The sequence below is a fragment of the Prionailurus viverrinus genome, chromosome B2 (genome assembly GCF_022837055.1).
Source record: "Prionailurus viverrinus isolate Anna chromosome B2, UM_Priviv_1.0, whole genome shotgun sequence".
In the NCBI taxonomy this organism is placed as follows: domain Eukaryota; kingdom Metazoa; phylum Chordata; class Mammalia; order Carnivora; family Felidae; genus Prionailurus; species Prionailurus viverrinus.
Genome location: NC_062565.1, coordinates 89344591 through 89370416, shown reverse-complemented (window position 1 = coordinate 89370416; position 25826 = coordinate 89344591). Strand labels below are relative to the sequence as shown.

The window sequence follows — 25826 nt, the reverse complement described above, 5'->3', positions numbered from 1 at the left end:
ATTATTTTACATTCTTAGGACCTTTCAGGTATTTTCATTCCTCTTGTAGCTCTTTCCTTAATGTTTCCCACTACTGGGAATTTATTGTTTGTTTTCACCCTTTGTGTATAAGGAATTATAGTGAGTGTTGTTGGCCACATCAAGAGATGTTGAACACAGTCCTACCTCAGGCTACAGAAATGATAAAGATATAAACATGTAAACATGCTATATTTTTATTAATAAAATTAATAAAATAACAGCATGACAACTAATGAGTGTAGACATTAAAGAAAACATTGATGGCGAACAGCTGAAGCCCAGCTTCTTTGGCAAAATGTTGCATATGACTGTGATATACTGAGTAAAATGTAGCAGTAATATTAAATCATTGTTTTAAAACTCCCTTTATGTAGCTCATTCTGATGCATGAGCAGAGACATAAGTTGTAAGAAGAAAGTTTAGTAATGCTACTTTTTAATTTTAGACTCATAAGGGATAAAGATCTGCAAGACTAAATCTCCAATCTACTCTCTCTCTAGCAATTTCTCTTCCATTTTCAGTTCAGCCATGTTAGTTGCTGTGGGGCTGTTTAAATAATCACGAAGGTACATACATACATTTAAGTTTTCCATATTTTACTGTAGTATTTCAGGTAGTAAAACTATAAATCTTGATAGCATTCCTTTAAGCATAGTCCTTGTTCCCATTAAGAAAGTAAAAAGTTTAAATACCAGGGAGAGAAGAGAGAATTCTTTTTCTGGGTGGGAGATATTGGAGTTTTGCCTACTGATTGCTGTTGGCCCCCTTGACTTGACTGCCGAATTGATAGTCATTATGCCTTGTAGGCAGCATTCCCAGAATAAACAATAAATATTCATGGCTTGATTATTAATGAATAATCTATGAATAAGTACGGTCTATTTATGCTCATTACTGTGAAGAAGACTTATTTATAATACTTTAAAGAAAAAAAGTACATTTTTAAACCAGAGACCAGTGATGATGAGTAAGTCTTTGGGAAAAGTTTGATACCATTTATTTTTGTTGCCAAAAAACCTTATCCTCACAAGTTGGAACTGTTTAACTGGATTTCAAAGAACTTTTTAGGAATTTATATTATTCAAAAGAGCAGGAAAATAGGTTGAATCGGAATAACAAGAACTTAAAAGTTTTAATCAGTTATTAAAATCCTATTCTATCCCCAGATTTGTGATTTGCAACTTCAAGTACTGCTCATGCATATCATTACTCATTAAAATCACATCTTTTATAATTCCACTTTTCTTTTATAATACAGTTCCCTAAAGTCTTGGATATTTCTTTGCCCCCCTGCCTGTTTGTGCTCTGAGGCTTAATCATATCACTCTGATGCTCAAAAAGCCTTAGGTTTATTTTTCCACTACTATTTTTCTTCGGATAGTTGCCCAAATTAATGACCTTGATCTCCACCTCAGCTATGCAGAGATTTTTACCCCTGACTCCTCTCATTGTTTCCTTTAGAAAACATTCTTGGATACTTTTTAGTTTCTAGAACTTTATTAGATGTTTTGACACAGAGCTACAATTTTATGGGATAAAGAGCTCATTGCCTGTTTGTTTACTCAGTTGCTTACCTATGCTTTATACAGTTGTCTTTTAGAATGTCCAATTCCCAGAGATTGGAGACCAACGTTAAGACTTTTTTCCCCTGCCAACAAGTTTTGTTTTTAACGGCTTTATTTTGGATCAGATGTATTAAATAATGTTCCAAATTACATGGGATTAAAGATTATGTTAAATATGCTATTTTATAAAACTCAGTGAGAGTCAGCTAACAAAATGTACAATTAGGAATCAGAAGCCATAGATATTTGTGTTTAATTCTCCCCTTACCTTTATACATCAGGCAAGTGTGAGGATTAGTGTCTTTTATTTTGATGAGTAAACTCAAATCATTCATTCATATGATTTTATTATTTTAGGCTGCAAGTTACCATTTAGTAAGTTACTTCTTATGTACTTACATTACTCTGGACAAATTAATTCACCACATAAGGATAAGCCATTTATTTCTTTTCTTATAGCAGGAGACCTAGTTTGGGATTGTTCGTGTGAAATTAAGTCTTCTCATAATACCCCCAATATCAAGAAATACTTTATGAGAATTCACACCGTGGAATGAATAGGCTGTAGGAAATAAAGAAGCTTAGTTCTCATTTTGAGTGACCAGTGTCACGATTGAGATGAATGAATACATGACCAAGACAAAAACATACATGTAATTATGCATTAAAATAAAATTTAAATGAGGAGCATTAAGGAAAGAAACGAGAGTTGTGTTCAGCTAATTAATTGACTCTGCTGCTACTTCTCCCTTCTTGAACTGGAGAGATCATGAAAAATTAGGTAGTGTAGATCCTGTAAGTTCAGGAAAACAGAGTATAGGGATATTGGCTAATCTGCTCACCCTGAAAATATGCAATATAAAAGAGAGAGGGAAAGTCAGAAAGGTAGTACAGGCATGATCATTATCTTCATTGTGCTTTCAAATTCTACCATTCATTAAATCAATTTGGAAGTTTTCTAGTCTGTTAACCAGTTGGTTTTCTGCTGATTGGCCTGTAAATTCTTTAGAGGAGAAAAGTTCAATAATGGGGGTAAGGAGAAAAGGGATGTCCAAGTATTCCAAGTCCAATTTGGGAAAGAATTATAGAACAAAGTACTTTGCCAAATAATGAAGACCTTCAAGAGATAAGATGCTAAAAGGTTTTAAGAGTTAATATGCTCATTTAACTTTTATAATCTTCAAATATTTGTAGAAGTATCAAATCAAAATAGGTTCTCTGAAACCCTACATCCATTTCTAGGTTGCTAGTTTATAAAAATACGAAGAACCACCTATAACTGTTATTTATACCCAAAGCTAGGTAAAACTGTTAATTTTGTCCCATTTCTTAGGAATAGTTTAACCTACAGGAAAAATACCCTGAGTCCATAGAATTTAGTCTGTTTAAGAATAGAGGAAACGTAAATTCTTCAAGTAAATTTTCATTAAGTGGAATTTGAGGCAGCTTATAAAGCTCAATATAAATAAGTTAGTAAGGGAGGAAATTGTGGTTAAGAGAAAAAAAAAGGGGGCGCCTGGGTGGCTCAGTCAGTTGAGCATCCGACTTCGGCTCAGGTCATGATCTCACGGTTTGAGGGTTTGAGCCCCACATCGGGCTCTGTGCTGACAGCTCGGAGCCTGGAGCCTGCTTCGGATTTTGTGTCTCCGTCTCTCTCTGCTCCTTCCCTGCTCACATTCTGTCTCTCTCTCAAAAATAAACAAAGATTAAAAAAAAAAAAAAAAGCAAGAGAAAAAAAAAAAGTAGTAGTTGAGGAATAGATGAGCCTGAGTTCAATTCAGTGTATAGAGGTATGTCATTATTTATTTATTTCAAAAAAATGTTTTAATGTTTATTCGTTTTTGAGGGAGAGAGAGAGACAGTGAGAGAGAGGGGTAGGGGAGGGAGGGGCAGAGAGCGAGGGAGACACAGAATCCGAAGCAGGCTCCAGGCTCCGAGCTGTCAGCGCAGAGCCCGACGCGGGGCTCGAACTCACAAGCCGTGAGATCATGACCTGAGCCGAAGTCAGATACTTAACCTCCTGAGCCACCCAGGCTCCCCTGTCATAATTAGTATACATTGCCTACCTTTGAGGTAGATCCAGAACCTGAATATTGAGCACCACATTCACTGCTACCACCTGGATCTCGTGCACCATCTTCTCTTTCCTGAATATTGTGACCTGACTGCCCCCGTTTTCACTCCTCTTCCCCTTGAGTCTCTCCTCTACCTAGAAGCGAGAGTGATCCTGCTAAAACACAAGGAGTTTGTGTCACTCCTCTGCTCAAGACCCTCTGATGATTGAGAAGCCCATCCCCCTCAAAGTAAAACGTAGACACTATATGAACTGCCTCTTATCTCTCTGACCTGCGCCTCATCTCCCCCTCACTTTGTACCTCCCGCATTAGTCTCTTCACATTTCCTCAGTCTGTGTGGTATCCTGCCCCCAAGCCATTGTGCTTGCCTTTCCCTCGGCCTGGAAAGTTCTTTCCCAGATACCTGCTTTGCTTATACTGCTACGGTCTTGATTCATCTCAGCGAGGTGTCTCCGACCACCCTATCTACCCTTGATACTTCCTGTTGCCCTTCCTTCCTTTTATTTCCTCCTTGACACTTTTTTTTTTTAAAGTTTATTTATTTTGAGAGAGAGAGAGGGAGAGAGAGAATCCCAAGCACTGTCAGTGCAGAGCCCAGTGTGGGGCTCGAACTTACGAACCGTGAGATCATGACCTGAGCTGAAGTTGGATGCTTAACCTACTGAGCCACCTAGGCGCCCCGACACTTTTCACTTATTATTTGTTTTACTCATTTACTTGTTTATAGCCTGCCTCCTACCAAAATGTAGTAAGCCGCCCGAGAGCAGGGACTTTGTTTTGTCCACTGCTAACTCCCCAGTGCCCAGAGAAATGCCTAGATCATACTAGGAGCTCAATAAATATTTGTTTAATGAATTAATGAACATGATTGATGCAAATTGCAGTTTACCTAATTCAACTTAGCAAAGGTAACAGTAGTGGGATGGGTTTGAAGAAATCTGGGAGAGGGAGTAGCTTGAGGAATGTCAGGGAATCTTAAGGAAGGGATGGGCAGTTGTGCAAAATGCCACAATAAGTCAAGTAATTCAAGCACTGAAAAGAAAGGGCACTGAATTTGGCATTTAAAAGGAAAGGGCGAATTTAGGGAGAACAGAACATATATTGCATTGGATTGAGAATAAATGGCGTTCAGGTGTAAATAAGATACGTGGGCAATAGTTATTTTCAACATTTAAAATAAATTGGTAGCAACTGAATTTTTTTATTGTTGTTTGAATGTGAGCTGGCCACGATTTAACTTTTATTTTAATGTTTGTGGGGTGCTTTGACCTTTACCAACTGCTTTCACATATTGTTTGATGTTCAAAACCATGAGGCAGTGTGGTGAGTGCTGTTATGTAATTCTCGTCTGCCTTTTACAGCTGAGAAAATGCTAAGACTTAGGTAAATGCCTTTTCCAAGGTCACATGCTTGGAAGTAGTGGAACAGGGCCAAAAATTAATTCTTTAGTGTTATTTCTTTTATTTTCGTGATTGATTTAGTCAGTTTTATTTTATATGTGTATTTGAAAGCTAATGAGGAAAAAAGATGTGACATAAATAAACTAACAGTATGTCACTGATGTGACATTGTCATAGGCAAGAAAATGTCGAGAGACCTGGACAGGGATGATTTGGTACACTTAAGGGTTCAATTTGCTTAGGTGATAAAGTTTCATGGATTCAGATACTCTTAGACTCACATCTCCTTTTATATTATTTTCAGATGATGATTATGGACAGGACTGTTCCCCCCCCCCCCATCTGTAATGCAACTAAGATAAATATTGTTATTACCAATCTGATACGGAATTTTATGTCCACCGTGTTGAATAATTTCTGTGTACTTTACGCGAAGCTGCAATTGAATATCTTGTAATAATTTCAGCATCAGTATGGTAAATAGTAACAAACATAAGGAACATTACAATAGTATGGTTAAACCAATTCCACATTTCCTTAGTTAAGAGGAGGTTAGTCTGATGTATTTTGAAGTCATTTAATTAAAGCTTTCACTTTGTGTGTCATATTCAAAGTAAATTATCCAGCACTGAATGGATATTGTTTAGGGGGAAATATCTTCTAAGAGTTTTGTTATGTTTTTGGATTTTGGCTCTACAAACTCCGGTGTGATTTTTAGATAGATAGGAGAAATGCATTCTTTGCTTTCTTTTTTTTTTTTTTTTTTCCTGAAATTTATTGACAAATTGGTTTCCATACAACACCCAGTGCTCATCCCAAAAGGTGCCCTCCTCAATACCCATCACCCACCCTCTCCTCCCTCCCACCCCCCATCAACCCTCAGTTTGTTCTCAGTTTTTAACAGTCTCTTATGCTTTGGCTCTCTCCCTTTCTAACCTCTTTTTTTTTTTTTTTTTCTTCCCCTCCCCCATGGGTTCCTGTTAAGTTTCTCAGGATCCACATAAGAGTGAGACCATATGGTATCTGTCTTTCTCTGTATGGCTTATTTCACTTAGCATCACACTCTCCAGTTCCATCCACGTTGCTACAAAAGGCCATATTTCATTTTTTCTCATTGCCATGTAATATTCCATTGTGTATATAAACCACAATTTCTTTATCCATTCATCAGTTGATGGACATTTAGGCTCTTTCCATAATTTGGCTATTGTTGAGAGTGCTGCTATGAACATTGGGGTACAAGTGGCCCTATGCATCAGTGCTCCTGTATCCCTTGGATAAATTCCTAGCAGTGCTATTGCTGGGTCATAGGGTAGGTCTATTTTTAATTTTCTGAGGAACCTCCACACTGCTTTCCAGAGCGGCTGCACCAATTTGCATTCCCACCAACAGTGCAAGAGGGTTCCCGTTTCTCCACATCCTCTCCAGCATCTATAGTCTCCTGATTTGTTCATTTTGGCCACTCTGACTGGCGTGAGGTGATACCTGAGTGTGGTTTTGATTTGTATTTCCCTGATAAGGAGCGACGCTGAACATCTTTTCATGTGCCTGTTGGCCATCCGGATGTCTTCTTTAGAGAAGTGTCTATTCATGTTTTCTGCCCATTTCTTCACTGGGTTATTTGTTTTTCGGGTGTGGAGTTTGGTGAGCTCTTTATAGATTTTGGATACTAGCCCTTTGTCCGATATGTCATTTGCAAATATCTTTTCCCATTCCGTTGGTTGCCTTTTAGTTTTGTTGGTTGTTTCCTTTGCTGTGCAGAAGCTTTTTATCTTCATAAGGTCCCAGTAATTCACTTTTGCTTTTAATTCCCTTGCCTTTGGGGATGTGTCGAGGAAGAGATTGCTACGGCTGAGGTCAGAGAGGTCTTTTCCTGCTTTCTCCTCTAAGGTTTTGATGGTTTCCTGTCTCACATTTAGGTCCTTTATCCATTTTGAGTTTATTTTTGTGAATGGTGTGAGAAAGTGGTCTAGTTTCAACCTTCTGCATGTTGCTGTCCAGTTCTCCCAGCACCATTTGTTAAAGAGGCTGTCTTTTTTCCTTTGGATGTTCTTTCCTGCTTTGTCAAAGATGAGTTGGCCATACTTTTGTGGGTCTAGTTCTGGGGTTTCTATTCTATTCCATTGGTCTATGTGTCTGTTTTGGTGCCAATACCATGCTGTCTTGATGATGACAGCTTTGTAGTAGAGGCTAAAGTCTGGGATTGTGATGCCTCCTGCTTTGGTCTTCTTCTTCAAAATTCCTTTGGCTATTCGGGGCCTTTTGTGGTTCCATATGAATTTTAGGATTGCTTGTTCTAGTTTCGAGAAGAATGCTGGTGCAATTTTGATTGGGATTGCATTGAATGTGTAGATAGCTTTGGGTAGTATTGACATTTTGACAATATTTATTTTTCCAATCCATGAGCAGGGAATGTCTTTCCATTTCCTTAAATCTTCTTCAATTTCCTTCAGAAGCTTTCTATAGTTTTCAGCATACAGATCCTTTACATCTTTGGTTAGATTTATTCCTAGGTATTTTATGCTTCTTGGTGCAATTGTGAATGGGATCAGTTTCTTTATTTGTCTTTCTGTTGCTTCATTGTTAGTGTATAAGAATGCAACTGATTTCTGTACATTGATTTTGTAGCCTGCAACTTTGCTGAATTCCTGTATCAGTTCTAGCAGACTTTTGGTGGAGTCTATCGGATTTTCCATGTATAATATCATGTCATCTGCAAAAAGTGAAAGCTTGACTTCATCTTTGCCAATTTTGATGCCTTTGATTTCCTTTTGTTGTCTGATTGCTGATGCTAGAACTTCCAGCACTATGTTAAACAGCAGCGGTGAGAGTGGGCATCCTTGTCGTGTTCCTGATCTCAGGGAAAAAGCTTTCAGTTTTTCCCCGTTGAGGATGATGTTAGCTGTGGGCTTTTCATAAATGGCTTTTATGATCTTTAAGTATGTTCCTTCTATCCTGACTTTCTCAAGGGTTTTTATTAAGAAAGGGTGCTGGATTTTGTCGAAGGCCTTTTCTGCATCGATTGACAGGATCATATGGTTCTTCTCTCTTTTTTTGTTAATGTGATGTATCACGTTGATTGATTTGCGAATGTTGAACCAGCCCTGCATCCCAGGAATGAATCCCACTTGATCATGGTGAATAATTCTTTTTATATGCCGTTGAATTCGGTTTGCTAGTATCTTATTGAGAATTTTTGCATCCATATTCATCAGGGATATTGGCCTGTAGTTCTCTTTTTTTACTGGGTCTCTGTCTGGTTTAGGAATCAAAGTAATACTGGCTTCATAGAATGAGTCTGGAAGTTTTCCTTCCCTTTCTATTTCTTGGAATAGCTTGAGAAGGATAGGTATTATCTCTGCTTTAAACGTCTGGTAGAACTCCCCTGGGAAGCCATCTGGTCCTGGACTCTTATTTGTTGGGAGATTTTTGATAACCGATTCAATTTTTTCGCTGGTTATGGGTCTGTTCAAGCTTTCTATTTCCTCCTGATTGAGTTTTGGAAGCGTGTGGGTGTTCAGGAATTCGTCCATTTCTTCCAGGTTGTCCAATTTGTTGGCATATAAGTTTTCATAGTATTCCCTGATAATTGTTTGTATCTCTGAGGGATTGGTTGTAATAGTTCCATTTTCATTCATGATTTTATCTATTTGGGTCATCTCCCTTTTCTTTTTGAGAAGCCTGGCTAGAGGTTTGTCAATTTTGTTTATTTTTTCAAAAAACCAACTCTTGGTTTCGTTGATCTGCTCTACAGTTTTTTTAGTTTCTATATTGTTTATTTCTGCTCTGATCTTTATTATTTCTCTTCTTCTGCTGGGCTTAGGCTGCCTTTGCTGTTCTGCTTCTAGTTCCTTTAGGTGTGCTGTTAGATTTTGTATTTGGGATTTTTCTTGTTTCTTGAGATAGGCCTGGATTGCAATGTATTTTCCTCTCAGGACTGCCTTTGCTGCATCCCAAAGCGTTTGGATTGTTGTATTTTCATTTTCGTTTGTTTCCATATATTTTTTAATTTCTTCTCTAATTGCCTGGTTGACCCACTCATTCGTTAGTAGGGTGTTCTTTAACCTCCATGCTTTTGGAGGTTTTCCAGACTTTTTCCTGTGGTTGATTTCAAGCTTCATGGCATTGTGGTCTGAAAGTAAGCATGGTATAATTTCAATTCTGGTAAACTTATGAAGGGCTGTTTTGTGACCCAGTATATGATCTATCTTGGAGAATGTTCCATGTGCACTCGAGAAGAAAGTATATTCTGTTGCTTTGGGATGCAGAGTTCTAAATATATCTGTCAAGTCCATCTCATCCAATGTCTCATTCAGGGCCCTTGTTTCTTTATTGACCGTGTGTCTAGTTGATCTATCCATTTCTGTAAGTGGTGTATTAAAGTCCCCTGCAATTACCACATTCTTATCAATAAGGTTGCTTATGTTTATGAGTAATTGTTTTATATATTTGGGGGCTCCGGTATTCGGTGCATAGACATTGATAATTGTTAGCTCTTCCTGATGGATAGACCCTGTAACTATTATATAATGTCCTTCTTCATCTCTTGTTACAGCCTTTAATTTAAAGTCTAGTTTGTCTGATATAAGTATGGCTACTCCAGCTTTCTTTTGGCTTCCAGTCGCATGATAAATAGTTCTCCATCCCCTCACTCTCAATCTAAAGGTGTCCTCAGGTCTAAAATGAGTCTCTTGTAGACAGCAAATAGATGGGTCTTGTTTTTTTATCCATTCTGATACCCTATGTCTTTTGGTTGGCGCATTTAATCCATTTACATTCAGTGTTATTATAGAAAGATACGGGTTTAGAGTCATTGTGATGTCTGTATGTTTTATGCTTATAGTGATGTCTCTGGGACTTTGTCTCACAGGGTCCCCCTTAGGATCTCTTGTAGGGCTGGTTTAGTGGTGACAAATTCCTTCAGTTTTTGTTTGTTTGGGAAGACCTTTATCTCTCCTTCTATTCTAAATGACAGACTTGCTGGATAAAGGATTCTTGGCTGCATATTTTTTCTGTCTAGCACCCTGAAAATCTCTTGCCAATTCTTTCTGGCCTGCCAAGTTTCAAAAGAGAGATCAGTCACGAGTCTTATAGGTCTCCCTTTATATGTGAGGGCACGTTTACCCCTTGCTGCTTTCAGAATTTTCTCTTTATCCTTGTATTTTGCCAGTTTCACTATGATATGTCGTGCAGAAGATCGATTCAAGTTACGTCTGAAGGGAGTTCTCTGTGCCTCTTGGATTTCAATGCCTTTTTCCTTCCCCAGTTCAGGGAAGTTCTCAGCTATGATTTCTTCAAGTACCCCTTCAGCACCTTTCCCTCTCTCTTCCTCCTCTGGGATACCAATTATGCGTATATTATTTCTTTTTAGTGTATCACTTAATTCTCTAATTTTCCCCTCATACTCCTGGATTTTTTTATCTCTCTTTTTCTCAGCTTCCTCTTTTTCCATAACTTTATCTTCTAGTTCACCTATTCTCTCCTCTGCCTCTTCAAGCCGAGCTGTGGTGGTTTCCATTTTGTTATGCATTTCGTTTAAAGCGTTTTTCAGCTCCTCGTGACTGTTCCTTAGTCCCTTGATCTCTGTAGCAAGAGATTCTCTGCTGTCCTGTATACTGTTTTCAAGCCCAGCGATTAATTTTATGACTATTATTCTAAATTCACTTTCTGTTATATTATTTAAATCCTTTTTGATCAGCTCATTAGCTGTTGTTATTTCCTGGAGATTCTTCTGAGGGGAGTTCTTCCGCTTGGTCATTTTGGATAGTCCCTGGCGTGGTGAGGACCTGCAGGGCACTTCCCCTGTGCTGTGGTGTATACCTGGAGTTGGTGGGCGGGGCCGCAGTCAGACCTGATGTCTGCCCCCAGCCCACCGCTGGGGCCACAGTCAGACTGGTGTGTGCCTTCTCTTCCCCTCTCCTAGGGGCGGGATTCACTGTGGGGTGGTGTGGCTCGTCTGGGCTACTTGCACCGTGCCAGGCTTGTGATGCTGGGGATCTGGCGTATTAGCTGGGGTGGGTAGGCAAGGTGCTCGGGGGCAGGAGGGGCAGGCTTAGATCGCTTCTCCTTAGGTGATCCACTTCAGGAGGGGCCCTGTGGCAGCGGGAGGGAGTCAGATCCACTGCCGGAGGTTTGGCTCCGCAGAAGCGCAGAGTTGGGTGTTTGCGCGGAGCGAGCAAGTTCCCTGGCAGGAACCGGTTCCCTTTGGGATTTCGGCTGGGGGATGGGCGGGGGAAATGGCGCTGGCGAGCGCCTTTGTTCCCCACCAAACTGAGCTCTGTTGTCAGGGGGCTCAGCAGCTCTCCCTCCCTTTGTCCTCCAGCCTTCCCGCTTTCCGAGCAGAGCTGTTAATTTCTGACCTCCCAGACGCTAAGTCGCGCTTGCTGTCGGAACACAGTCCGCCCGGCCCCTCCGCTTTTGCAAGCCCGACTCGGGGGCTCTGCTTGGCCGGCGAGCCGCCCCTCCGCCCCGGCTCCCTCCCGCCAGTCCGTGGAGCGCGCACCGCCTCGCAGCCCTTCCTACCCTCTTCCGTGGGCCTCTCGTCTGCGTTTGGCTCCGGCGACTCTGTTCTGCTAATCCTCTGGCGGTTTTCTGGGTTATTTAGGCAGGTGTAGATGGAATCTAAGTGATCAGCAGGACGTGCGGTGAGCCCAGCGTCCTCCTAAGCCGCCATCTTGCCGCAACTCCCGCATTCTTTGCTTTCTTAATTTTTCACTTAGCATTGGATGACTTTTTCTATGATGTGAATACATCTTATCATATCAGGTTGATTTATTTTAGCCTAATCATGCCTATTTCGGTAAGCAGTAAATGAGAATTTAAGTGAAACGAGCTTTACATTTTCCCTAGTAGAAATCCATTCTTCTGAAGGTGTCTATTAAGAGTTGAGGTAATTCCAGTGTACTTGTAAAAGTATCATTTAGTTTTACAAAATTCACATGGAACATTGTTTTTACAGGTTTCTAAAGGTTTGTGGATCTGAATTAGTGCGCCTGGAATTATCCTGTAGCCACTTTCTTAATGAAACTTGCTTGGAGATTATTTCCGAGATGTGTCCAAATTTACAGGACTTAAATCTCTCATCCTGTGATAAATTACCACCTCAAGCTTTCAACCACATTGCCAAATTATGCGGTCTTAGACGACTTGTTCTCTATAGAACAAAAATAGAGGTAAGAATAACCATCCTTTATGTCTTTGCTACAGTGATAGCCAACCGAATACTTAGTTGCCTATAATTGCTCATGATAATGTGCTTTCTGATTTTTAAATAGATTATGATGCCACCTGACTATTCTAAAATCAATAGAACTGATTCAGTCATTTCAAAATTATTTCAAGTGTATTGTGTTGTTTTTATAATTATAGGAAGAGGTTCTTCTCTGTGTTCTTAAAATTTTTGTAATACTGTTCATGTAATAAGCAATGGGCTGAGATGAGCTGAAATGCTGGCAGGGAATGAATTAGAAAAAGAGGCAGAATGATAGTATGCAGGAGGGCTAAGAAGCAAAGTGGAATTTAGCCAGGGCCAGACTTAGGAGTTAAAATTCTTGATACCATATTTTAGGAGGCTCATTAAAGAAAAATGGAATCTTGTCATGTATATTGACCTACTTTCTTTTTTCATGTAACATCTCTAGGACTTTTTTCCAGATCTCTACATATACCACCTGACATTTTCCACTAACTGTGTAGTGTAGGTTATACCATAATCTATCTATTCAGCCATTTCCCAAGTGATCAACATTCAGGTTTTTCCAGTTGTTTTTCTTTTATAAACTATCTAGCAATAACATTGTTTTGTGCAGAAATTTGCATTTACATGCTGTTATTGCTGTAGGATAGAATCCTGTAAGTGGTATTATTGGACCAAAGAGTATGTGGCTGGGACCTACTAGGGGCCACTTACTGTCATATACTTGTTTACTTTTCTTCAGTCGTGTTGGCCTTCTTTCTGTTACTTGAACATTCTGATCTGGTCCCAGCCCTTCTGCCTGTCTAGAATGTTTTCTAGCTTATTACATGGCTGCCCTTTTCTTAGCTCAGTGTTCAACTCAAGTATTTTTTTTTTTTTTCAGAGATCACTTCTTGGACATTGATAAAAAGGTAGCCCCTTTCTGGCTCATTCCTTTCATTTTATCCAGTATTATTTCCTTTCTGGCATCTGTATCACTCTGAAATGATTTTGTTTTCTTGCTATTATCTGTCTCCTTACACTGGGATATAAATTTTACGAAAGTAGGAGCCTTGTTTGTCTTTTTCATTGCTGTGTTTCCAACATCTAGAATAGTACTTGGTGAAGATTGGCTCTTTGATAAATATTTATTAAATGAATGAATACAGTAACCAAATTACTTTTCCAAAATGGGATACCGGTAGTTTTCCCACGATAGCGAACTCTTGCCTGTCTTGAGTGTTACCTTGGTCAGCCTCTGGTATTTAACCTCTGGTATTTCCGTTTCCTTTTCTCTAAAATGGAGAGACTAAAAATACAGATATTAGGGTCATTGTGAGAATTAAATTACGTGTAAAGCGCTTAAAGGGTGCCTAGAACATAGTAAACTCTCAATAAACATTAGCTGCACGTAACAGTAGTAGTGATAATAGTACCACCATGGTAGTTTTGTAGCGTGTTTTACTCTATGGTGGGGGAAGTCTCATTTCTAAGCTTTTAAACCTTTTTTTTTAAATCCTTGTATATTCTTCTGCCACTTACAGCTTTTGGCAAGGGATTTTATCAGAAGTGTATTCGTTTTATTTCATTTTGCTTTTTAATAAGGCTTCCTGTCTGTCACGTAAGCCTTGCTTTATGTCCAAGAAAGAGCGTATTGTTGTTTTCTTCACTTAGGTTTTGTATCTTTCTAGTTAAAAGGTTTATCTTTTGCATTTTGTAGTCTCAGGTACTGTTTTCTATTTAATTTTAATAGGTTATTGTTAAAGTTCATTGTTTTTGTATCATTATCTTGTATCTGCTCACTTTCCTGAATGCTTATAATTGTTCTAATTTTTATTTATGTCTTTTGGATTTTCTAATGATACAATTACATAATCTCAAAATTACTATACCTTGTCTTTTTTAGTATTTAAAGTGTTGCTTTATTAGATAGAAATTAATAAATAATGTGCAGCAATAGAGTCATAACAGGTGTACCGGTGTTATTTTTAATGTGGTGAGAATGTCATTAATGTTTCATTTTAAAAACATCTATACAACAAACGTTTGACTATTATGTGCTAGGTACTGTTTTAGGCACTGGAACTTTAGTATCGAACTAAATAGACAACTCCTCATGCAGCTTACTGAGTTTATATGTTGTTTGATATTGCTTTCTGATAAATAGTCTTTATAATTTTTGTTTGCTTAAGAATATTTTAGCAAAAATGTATATTAAGCCTCCATTGATACATTCATCTTTTTTCTTTCATCTCAATATAATGACTTATGTCGAATAGTCCTTGCCTCCCTACATGTTTTTAATTTAATACAAAGCTGGGTTAATTTCCTAATATTTTGGAGCCAAATTAACCTGAATTTGAATTCTAGCTTTATCACTTATGGATTGTTACCTTGAGGAAGTTTCTTGACCTCCTGTACTTCAGCTTTTCCTTCTGTAAAATGGAGATAATAATAGTATGCACCACAGAGAGTTTTTGTGAGGATTAAATGATTTACTATACATGAAGTTCTATAGCAGTGCCTGGTTCATAGTTAGTATCTTTTAAGGATTTATACTTATAAATAATTTTTACATCTGCTTTATTAAGTGAGATTGAGCCTTAGTTCTCCTTTTCCTGCTTTTTTATCAGGTTTGAGGCTAGAATTACGACAACGCAGCAAAATGATATGGGAAACTCCCATTTTTTTCTTTGATCTGGAATAGCTTTGATAGATGGGAATTATCTGTTCTAGAATTGACCTATACGACCATCTGGGTATATAGCCTTTTTTATTGGTATACCCTTGTATAGACATGGCGTTTTTTCTAATCTATGGAAGCCTGAAAGTATGTGAGTATAAGAGCGTCTGTTTAATACAGTATTTTCAGTTTGGGGCACAATGTTTAGCCAGAGTTTAACCGATAACCTGGTATAGTGGAAAGAAGACTTATTCTGGTTCTGGCCCAGTGACAAGCTTCATGATCTAGGTTGAGTCACACAGTCTCTCATATTCCCAGATTCTTCTTTTGTGAAATAAAAAGGCCGTTATCCCTGAATGCATGTTTAAGTATAGTGTTAGCCCATGTTTTAATTGGTCTGTCGTGAAATGACTTACCACTTGTGAGTGTAAAATTGTCAGCTATCTTTTCTTGGGTAGGTCTGTCCATTCTTAAATTATGCCATACCTTATTTTTACTGATATATTAACTCTTTTTTTTTTTTCAACGTTTATTTATTTTTGGGACAGAGAGAGACAGAGCATGAACGGGGGAGGGGCAGAGAGAGAGGGAGACACAGAATTGGAAACAGGCTCCAGGCTCCGAGCCATTAGCCCAGAGCCCGACGCGGGGCTCGAACTCACGGAGCGCGAGATCGTGACCAGGCTGAAGTCGGATGCTTAACCGACTGCGCCACCCAGGCGCCCCTATATTAACTCTTTTATTGGCCTATGTACTATAAAGTCTGAGGTCCTCTGAGCAAGATAATGCCTCATTTAAAAATTTTCCGGTGAAATTTAACTTTAAGAAGAAATATAGCACAGTTAATTATTCAGTGAATCTTCAGGAAGAAAAATAGGATAAAAACAAGAAATTATACTAACTTGCTAGGCACCTTACATCTATGGTGATTTTTAAGAATCACTGGGTTCTACTCCTGAAGCCAAGACTACACTGTGTGTTAAGTAACTTGAGAATAAAAATTAATTAATCGATTAATTTAAAAAATAAATTAGATACCTTAAAAAATGTATAGCCTGTGGGATGCTTTTGAAATGTTCTATATCAACAACATCTAAGTGTCAGGAAATCATGAAGTAATCCAGTTTTCTTTAATTTACCTCAAGAAACTGATAGAATATGACTATATATTGTTAAAATCATTTTCTTTTTTTAGTTTCAGGGATACAATATAATGATTCAACAATTCTATACATTAGTGCTCATTGTGTTAAGTGTACTTTTGATCCCTTTTTTCTGTTTTACCCATCCTCCCGTCTACCATTCCTCTGGCAACCACCAGTTTGTTCTTTGTATTTAAGAGTGTGGTTTTTTGTTTGTCTCTTTTTTCTTTTGTTCCTTTGTTTCATTTCTTGAATTCCACATACGAGTATATTTTTCAAGAAGTGTGATTTGTAAAAGCCTGAGAAGATTTCCTATCTCCAGAGTGGAGATCTATACGTATCTAACTCTAGATGGCAAGCATCATCTCCACCTTCCCTCGGTTACTTAAACACAGATTTAAAATCATTGTAGGAATGCATTAAATAAAATTTGTGTTGTAGTTCCATCTGCTAAAATATTATAAAAATAATTTATACATTTATTTATACAATTTTCTGACATTGAGTGTATAAAAAATTTATAAAGTTACATTTTAATGATCTACAATTAACTTCCAGTAAAATAAAAATAGTGCCATTTGAGTGCTGTAAATGGGAAAATTCAAAATTGGGAAAAATTTCCCTAGGCAGTGTTTACTTTTATTGCTTCTCGAGTCTATATTCAGTGCTCTCGAGTCTATATTCAGTGCTCTCAACCTATATACTTAGTATTCACTTCTAGTGTCTTCTCATCCTTGGGATCTGTATCAGATGCTGACGTGGGCACTCAGTAGCTCACAGGAATAAAGGAAGAAGGCAGCACAGTCCTCTGGTCTCTTAAAACAAACAGAAGCTACAACACTGGCATTCATATCAATCTGCAAACACCTCCCTTGTCACTTGGGCACGGCGTTATGTCACCCCCTTCTTTCTTCCATGAATGTACACTTCTGTCCTACACTCAGTGATGTTGGTGGATGGAGAACAAACAGGGAATAAGACAAGATTCAGGGGCTTGGCTTCTCTCTGAACCTCCCGTGTAATCATTGGCAGTACATTCAGATGTTATGAACTGTTTTGAAAAAAAGGAACAGCAATTAATTTTAAATGCCTCTGTCTGCTCCGAGGAAATAGATGAGAAGAAAAAAAATAAAACAAAACAAATTTGAACTTCCTGGGAGAGTTTTTTTTTTTTTTTCTTAACAAGCAATACAAATTATCCAGTGCCACTTTTGCCTGTTTTTCTAAATTCTACAAATTTTTTAAATAAGCAAAAATTAGTATTATTAAATGTTGAGTCTGTTATAGCATTTAACTTCAGAGAGATCAGATTGATGGTGTCGTAGAGTTATACTTTACAGGCCTATATATAATTTACACTAATAAACATAATACATCTGTGCCATTTTATAAGACTTAAGTCTGTGTGCCTAGTGAGCAAAGCTTTAGAGGATGTTGGAGACCTGGATTTTAGCCCCAATGTTTGGGAAAGCTTACTGAATGTACTCTGCTGTCCTAGACATTTTGCATATTATTTAATTCTTTGCACTAGTCCAGTGAAAGTAGGTGTCATTCTCATCTTACAGATGATCAAATGAAGGTTCCAAAAGATTAGTAACCTTCCCAGTGACACAGAGCAATATGTTAGAGTCAGGATTTGAACCCAAGTTTGGTGGTCTCAGTGTCATAGTTAAAATTGTATGCTATGTAAAAGCACAGAATGGTGGTTATTCTAAGAACTTGACTGCCTCTATTTAAACTAGAGATTTTTCCTTACTACCTATTAGAAAAGATTTGCAATTGGTAAGGAAATATAACATTGTAACTAACATACACAACATCGTGATCCAGTGTAAAATGCAAACTAGTAAGTTATATTCTATATATATTTTGTAGTTGAAACTTCTACAAGGAAGTGGAATTCTTGTCTTTCATTTTTATTATAAACAAACTTACTTTGAAGTCTTAATTGCTCTGCATTTATAAATAACAATTATTTAAATTACATTTAGAAAATTTAAGTAATAGTTTGTGGAATCAATACATAATAATGCTTTAAGCAAATGGGTTACATAGGCCACTTCTCAATGTTATACCCTAGTGGACAGTAGCATTGGGACACATAATCCCCCACATAATTTTAGCAGGTAAAACTATGTGTTGTTGATGTCTAGGTGGTATGTTCCTAAGTTGTTAGGCATAGCCAGGCATGTTGCAGTTCTGATTACTCAATAAGACTGAGAACCCAGGAGAATGAAAGTATAATCGGGTCAGAATTGCCTGATATGCCGGTGGATAGATCCTGACATGCTGACGTGGCCCCTTGTGAGCCAGTGGTGAAACAGGTCGTGAGCCCAGGGTAGTGGGCTTCTCTCTCCCCGACATATTTCACCATCAAGGCTGCTTGAGCCTCATGAACCTCATGGGTAACTTTGTCAGGAGCTGGGGTTGTATTGTGGTTCATATCCTTCATATTGCTTGATTGCTGCGTTGGTAGTAAACTGAGAGCAACCTTAAAATAAGCCCCAGTGCCATTGTCACCAATTTTTGAGCCCAACCTTTACCTGGCCTAGTTCATTAAAAAAGTCAAACCCATAAATAGATGAAACAGAATAAAATGGTAGTTACCAGGGGATAGAGGGTGGGGGGAGGGTAAGATTGACGGTGTTTAAGAGATCTAATGCACAGTATAATGAGTATAGACAATAATACTGTAATGATACAATACAAATATTGTTTCAATTGTAATTGTATTTCAATATATAAAAGTATTAAAGTACCTCACTGTACACCTTAGATTTACAAATTACAATGAATCAAGTTTATCAAATTAAAAAAAAAAAAAAGATTTTCTGCCCAGTTCCACTGCTTTGGCTGACTATGGTCAGTACCCTGCAGTGAGAGAAGGCAGCAGTAGGATCTTGTTGAGACTTTAGCTATGATTAAAACTTTTGCTTAGCAGTAGGATTCAAGTATCTGATTCACACACTATTTGATAATTTAAAAACCGAAAAGATATTTGTTATTTAGTCTGTATCATAGACCCAAGTCATACAACTCAGTCCTTATCTTGGCTTTTCCACTTAAAAGATTTATGTGTTTGGGTAAGCCACTTGTACTAAGCTAAAAGTTTATTTATCTATTAAAAAAAAGCCAAACTTACCCTATCACATAAACTACTGAAAAGACCAAATTAGGTCATACGTATTTAAAAAAAAAAAAAACAAACCCACACTTTATAAATTAGATGGACCTGTATAGTTGTGGAAATGATAGTATAGATTTACCCAGCATAGTCCTACACAAATATTCCCACCTTTGTCAAGTATTCTTGTATATCTTCCTAAATAGAAGTATCTTTTCCATCATGTGTGAAGGGAGATTGAGGCTGAATTATCTCTTTTACCCTTTTGATTTATTTCTGGTGAAAGGAATGTTCATTCCTAAATTAAAAACTCCTTGACGGGAAGGACCATGTTTTTGACTGTTTACTTTTTTTCACGACTAGTGCATAGAACAGCATTCATTATAGTGAATGTACATAGTAGGTATTTAGTAAACTTCTGTTGAATGAATGAGTGATAGCTATTCCTATCAATTCATTTTTTCATTAGTAGATAAGCATATCTATTGAACAGATGGACAGTTAGATCTGCAACTTGAAAAACGTAGAAGAAAATATTTGAACAGATCTGTATTTGTTCAGAAGTTTTAGCCCTAAAAGATAATGCAGTATAGTTCAACCTGTTTTGTTCATTTGTTTCATGAGATCTTTTTCATTTTTTAGATGTGTTTAGGGTTGAGATGGGAACTGGTTTCATCAGAGAAATAACAAATGTCTCCTTAAAACATCAACCAAAAAACATCACTAAATAAGCTATTTGCAGAGTCAGTGGTATACACTTGTTGGAATTCAGTAGATGCAAAGAGCAGTAAACATATGCCTAGTAAAGAACAAGCTAATACTACGATAAAGAGAGACAAAGCAGGCTGGTGTGCAGTAAGCCCACATGCATCCAAGAACATCACAGGTGTGTGCTTGGTTGGAGAATGGTCTGTTGTGCAACCTTATTGGGAGAAATGACCCTCCAGCCAAGACTTAGGCCTTGTTTACTGTATGATCCCAGAATGACTAGTGAAGTGGGTTGATAAATAGGGTAATTTTCTTTGTAATGAATTTGGTGGATCTTTTAGGTGGATCTTTTAGACAAAAGGTGGGAACTTAGACAGGAAGGAAGCTTTGTTGTACTTAGGATCTTCTGCTATCCATGACGAAAGGGTAGCTATAATGTATAATGATGTATATACTATAGCTATATTATAGTATATATTTAGTATATTATATATACTAAAGCTATAGATGTATAAAGATGGGACGTACTTTGTTTCAGTCCCTTTGGTCCTTTTCTTCTCTGTTCACTAGATTCTTTTCATGTTTGATAAACACTGATTGCAAGCATTTCTCCTGCCATATACGATGATGTCTTTTCGTGAGAGGAGGGCTGTAAAAATTTACCTCATTAAATAGACCTTGGAATACTTAAAAGGAAACCTTTAATTTCAAACTAAATTTAGACTTAAAGAAATGTAGCATAAAAAGTAGATTCCCTTACCATATGCATAATTTTTTTCCTGAACCATTTGAAAATAAATTAGAAGATAACAATTCTTTACTTCTAAAGGGACATGTATCTGTAACCTACTGTTAAATACTTGTGTTATGAGCTGAATTGTATCTCCCTAAAATTCATATGTTGCAGTCCTACTCCCAGTACCTCATAATGTGAGTGTGTTTGGAGCAAGGGTTTTTCAAGAGGTAATTAAGGTTATATGAGGTCATCAGGGTGGGGCCTAATCCAATATGACAGGTGTCCTTATAAGAAGAGGAGATTAGGATACAAAGAAGCACAGAGGGAAGAGCATGTGAAAACAAGGGAAGAATATGGCCAGTTTCAAGCCAAGAAGAGAGGCTTGAGAAGAAGCTAACCCTTCTGACACCTCAATGTCAGACTTCTAGCCTTCGGAATTGTGCAAAAATAAATTTCTGTTGTTAAAACTACCTAGTGCATGGTACGTTGTTGTAGCAGCCTTAATAAACTAATGCAGTTTGTAAAGGATGGCATAACAACAACTTTTTCACATATTGCATAAAAAGTGTCTTGGAGAGAGGTCATGTGCATTTACTAAAACAATGTGGATTAGTGGTGGAAGTTTGGACCTGTTTACCTTTTCTTTGTTTGTAGAGAAAAAAAATATCTGGGATGGGTGTGAGATGGGGCATGATAGTAGCTCAGTAAGAATGTCATTCTGTTGCTTAGCAGCAGACAAGAAAACCAAGTGTGTTTTTTAAAAGTTGGAGTTATAAATGGAACACCTGCATCCAGTTTTGATTGCCTCACTTCAAGAATGATAGAGCATAAATTGAAAGAATCTGAAGAAGTGAAAAAACTGATTATAGGTATTGTGGGGGACTAGTGTATGACAGTAATCCGAAAGTATGGTTCAGCAACTGTTTACTTGGCCTACTAGGCAGGGACGACAGTTTCAAGGATCCCACTGGCTTCATCTTCATCAAGTAGAAGACGACAAAAGTAGTTGATCTTTACTTCTCTTGGATATCAGCACTCTCCTTGTATTTTCTGCTTTCTGTACCAGTTCATTTGGCAGAGTAGATATGTAGGTAAAAATGCATCCGACCCCGTCTATTGATGAAAGCTCCTGGGCTTTCCCACTAAAGATACATAAACTGTCTTTTGAAAACTGTTTGGCTTGATTTAATGACATGAATTTGCTTCTTGACACAGAGATAATGGTGGCCTCCTTACTGCATTCTTACTTGACTTAAAGAGCACATTTTTTATACTGGTAAGTAGAAGCAGGGATGGCCTTTCCTTTAATGGAACCAGTGCAGCTAATAAACTCAAATGAAAGGGATGGCCTCTCACTTAACAGAGTCAGTGTAGACAACCAAGACCAAGAGGAGAAACTGAAATAGAAAAAACCTATGCTGGTCATGTAAATTGACTAATGCAGGGCACCATTAGCTAACTGCCACCTAAAATGCAGTCCACTTCAGACAGATTAATTTGATTAGATAACACATAAAACAAAAAGGTTAATAATTACTTTGTTCTTAAATAGCTTAAAAGTTAAGATTTTTAATAACTTCTATATAACTTAACTATCATATACTAAAGTTAACAATTTTTAAAGCCTTTAATATATGTCTCCAGGCAAGAATATATCTATACTTTTCTTTATCCTGATAGGCTTTATAGAAGTTCCAGTGGGAATATGAGGCTTTTGGTGGGGTTGAGTATATGTGGCCTGAGAGAATAGGCTGCGGTTCATTCAGGGTCAAGAAGCCTAACTTGTCAGTGCAGTGAGGTGGGATATAGAGAGAGTGTCATCTCTTGGGGGTCAGACTTGTTATCATCCACCAGTAAATCAGGTAGAAGAAATCTACCTGGAAAGGACATCATTCATTAGAGGTAGCTGATCAGCATATTCTCTCACTGTTGGCATGCCACTAGGGAAACTATAGTTACAAGACTTACTTGGTGAGTTTAGAATGAGAACACTGAGAATTAGTTATGTGACTTAAATGATTAAAGGCATCAGCACAGAACAGGTTGACACTTTCATCTCAACAGGAAAGAAAGAAGATAAAGTCTTTGCACTAGTACACTCTCTTTAGACGAACAGTGTCAACCAGCATATGCCTCAGACTCCTCTTACATGCTTCTTTGACAGTCCAGCCCTTCTACCCCTCTGATTGAAACATTCTTTTTTTATATACTCAGTAAGGTTACTGTCAAGTCCAGCTGGTGTGGAAACTGCCCTGACTTTGTGACTGTAGATATCTGCCATCACCCATTATGGATTGATATGGAAATTGATCAGCCTAGTCATCTGTGAGCAAAGATGCATTCAACTGTATGATTATAGGAGAGATCCACTACAATAGTAAAATGGTTCTGAGATGAGACTACAGAGCAAGGCAAACGTGTGTGGTTTAGTCTTAGATTTTGTTCTGTCACACAGATGGGCTTTTGGAATTTAAATTATTTGAACCTTATTTTGAAACTTGTACCATATAGCCAAATTTCTGAGTCTTTGGTCTAGGGTAGCTTTAACTCTAGTTAGTTTTAGAAAGCTTTCCTTTTTTTCCTCGGAGGTAGGTGTAAGAGCTTTATTAATTTATGTCATTTATGGTCTTTAACTTTTCTTTTTAGAAATCAATGAGAAGTCTAACTTTCCACCACAATGTTGATCTTAAAGTTTAAGGTATAAAAGACAAAATTATTTTCAAGTTGTGATTATGTATCATTGTATAACCTATACTGTATTGTATATTTGGACTGTATAGAAGAGAACAATTTGCAGTAGATGGTTTATAGCAAATCTCTATAAAATAATTGAACTGAAATATTCTGGAATGATGATTGTTTCTACATATAGTTAGTTTCAAGTGCTTTAAATAGTTCTCAAAATGCTTCAACTTTGATTCCATATTCCCCTTCCTCAAATTTATTGAGATTGGGATACTGGGGCAAAAAAGAAGTTTAAATTGAAGAAAGATTCATATATCCAGTGTATACTTTTTTTTTAAGGTAACGTCCATGCCCAATGTGGGGCTTGAACTCATGACCCAGAGTTCAAGGGTCACATGCTCTACTGAGTCAACCAGTCAGTCACCCATACATACATGTGTATTTTAAATTCTACTAATTGATTGTGTTCTTTGGATTTCTTTGGTGATATTTGTTATGCAAATTTATGGATACTCATGCAGGGAATATACTTGTATAAAATCCCATCTCGTTACTCTGTTGTGTTTGAAATATATCACGGTCAGTGAATGTACATTTGTTTGTGATCAGGTGATGTCACTAGTCTCTATATTTTAGCTAATATATATCTGTAATACATAAACTTATTTTAATGTTGCTTCAATTTTTTTTTAATGTTCATTCACTTTTGAGATAGAGCACGAGTAGGGGAGAGGCAGAGAGGGAGACGGAGACACAGAATCCGAAGCAGGCTCCAGGCTCTGAGCTGTCAGCACAGAGCCCCATGCAGGGCTTGATCCCACAGACCACAAGATCATGTCCTGAGAGGAAGTCAGATGCTTAATCGACTGAGCCACCCAAGTGCCCCTATAATGTTCCTTTAGAATGCTTTCTAGGAGTCATTTTCTTAGAGTTAGAGAATACTGATTTGGAATCCTATCTTCCTATAGTAAGAGTGTTATAATTAAGGGTTAAATTCTTTACTGAAGATAAGCAACAGTTAATTTTAACTGAGCAACAAAGGTCATAAGCTAGTTATAACAACTATAAACCTGTATTAATGTAAAATGGTAAACACAGTACTGCAAACATTGATTAACCAATGTCTCACTGTATTATGAAATGTACACGGTATGCATAAGTAGAACTCTACTAAGCCATAAACCTGGACTGTCTAAAACTTATATGTGAGTATAATAAACATCAGTTACCATCTTACTAAGTATTTTTGCTTAGTACTTTCAAAGTCTGGAGGATAGAAGGTTATGTAGTGTATGGGTAGCATTTCTTAAAAAAAATGTGAATGAAAATTTGAATTTCCTTCTTTTACCTCTTACTAAATTTCCTTATAGCAAGAAGAGGCATTAATAATAATTCTCTGTGACTAATAGTTATCTGTTGGGTTTTGGAGCTTTTGAACAGGGTTAGTAGGTAGATTATAGGTGGAATGCAAAGGGATTCTTTTTTTAGGAACATATATTCTACTACTAGATGCCAGCATTCACTTAGGGTATGTTTTGATAATTCTGTAGGAGAAATTAACATGGATCCAGTCACTCCTTAGTGGATTCCTTTCCATGGCAATTTAAATAAGGTTGGCCTTTGTTTAAAAATGACAAACTCATTTGAAAACGCATCTCCTGCCTTGCATTATTAAAGCTGATAACTATTTAAATAAATTGTATTTTGATTTTATAGAGCTACTCTTGGGGCGCCTGGGTGGCGCAGTCGGTTAAGCGTCCGACTTCAGCCAGGTCACGATCTCGCGGTCCGTGAGTTCGAGCCCCGCGTCAGGCTCTGGGCTGATGGCTCGGAGCCTGGAGCCTGCTTCCGATTCTGTGTCTCCCTCTCTCTCTGCCCCTCCCCCGTTCATGCTCTGTCTCTCTCTGTCCCAAAAAATAAATAAAAAACGTTGAAAAAAATATAGAGCTACTCTTGTGTTCCTATTGAATTTTATTGAACTAACCAGCAGAATTTGTGGACTTTAGGACCTAATAGATATCTTAAGTCTTAAATCAGAGGTTCATACGAGTTTTTCACTCTTTTATTTCTGAATGCTTTTTTCACGGCATACTTGCTAATGTAGCCTTAATCCATCCACTTGTGTGTTCTAGAAGCGCAAGTACTCAGTATGATAGAATTGTTCTCTTAAGTAGGGGTGGGCAAACTTTTTCTGTGAAGGCCCAGATAGTGAATGTGTTAGGCCTTGCAGGTCATATGTGTAAGTGTTGATGCATTCAACCTGCTGTTGTAGTGTAAAAATAGCCATAGACAATACATAAATGATAGGGTGTGTCATTGTTCCAGTAAAACTTTATTTACAGAAGCAGGCAGTGGGCTGGATTTGGCGTTGGGGCAGTAGTTTGTCAACTCCTGCTCTAAGTCATTGAGTTTGTGGTCTCCCCCAAATCAGGCCCTTTTATATTTGGAAACAAAGAATTTCTTCTCTTTGCTTCATCATCAATAGCAGAACTTTAATTCTGAATACTAACAGC

The 25826-nt window shown here is 37.6% G+C and overlaps 1 protein-coding gene across 2 annotated transcripts in view; it reads left to right on the top strand.

The window, feature by feature from the left end:
* The window catches only part of FBXL4 (F-box and leucine rich repeat protein 4), a 90163-nt gene that overhangs the window by 38891 nt on the left and 25446 nt on the right, over window positions 1-25826 (top strand). For both annotated transcript variants that reach the window (XM_047859772.1, XM_047859771.1), the window contains exon 6: window positions 12020-12233. In XM_047859772.1, the coding sequence (XP_047715728.1) occupies window positions 12020-12233 (214 nt within the window). The remainder of the gene's footprint in view (window positions 1-12019; window positions 12234-25826) is intronic.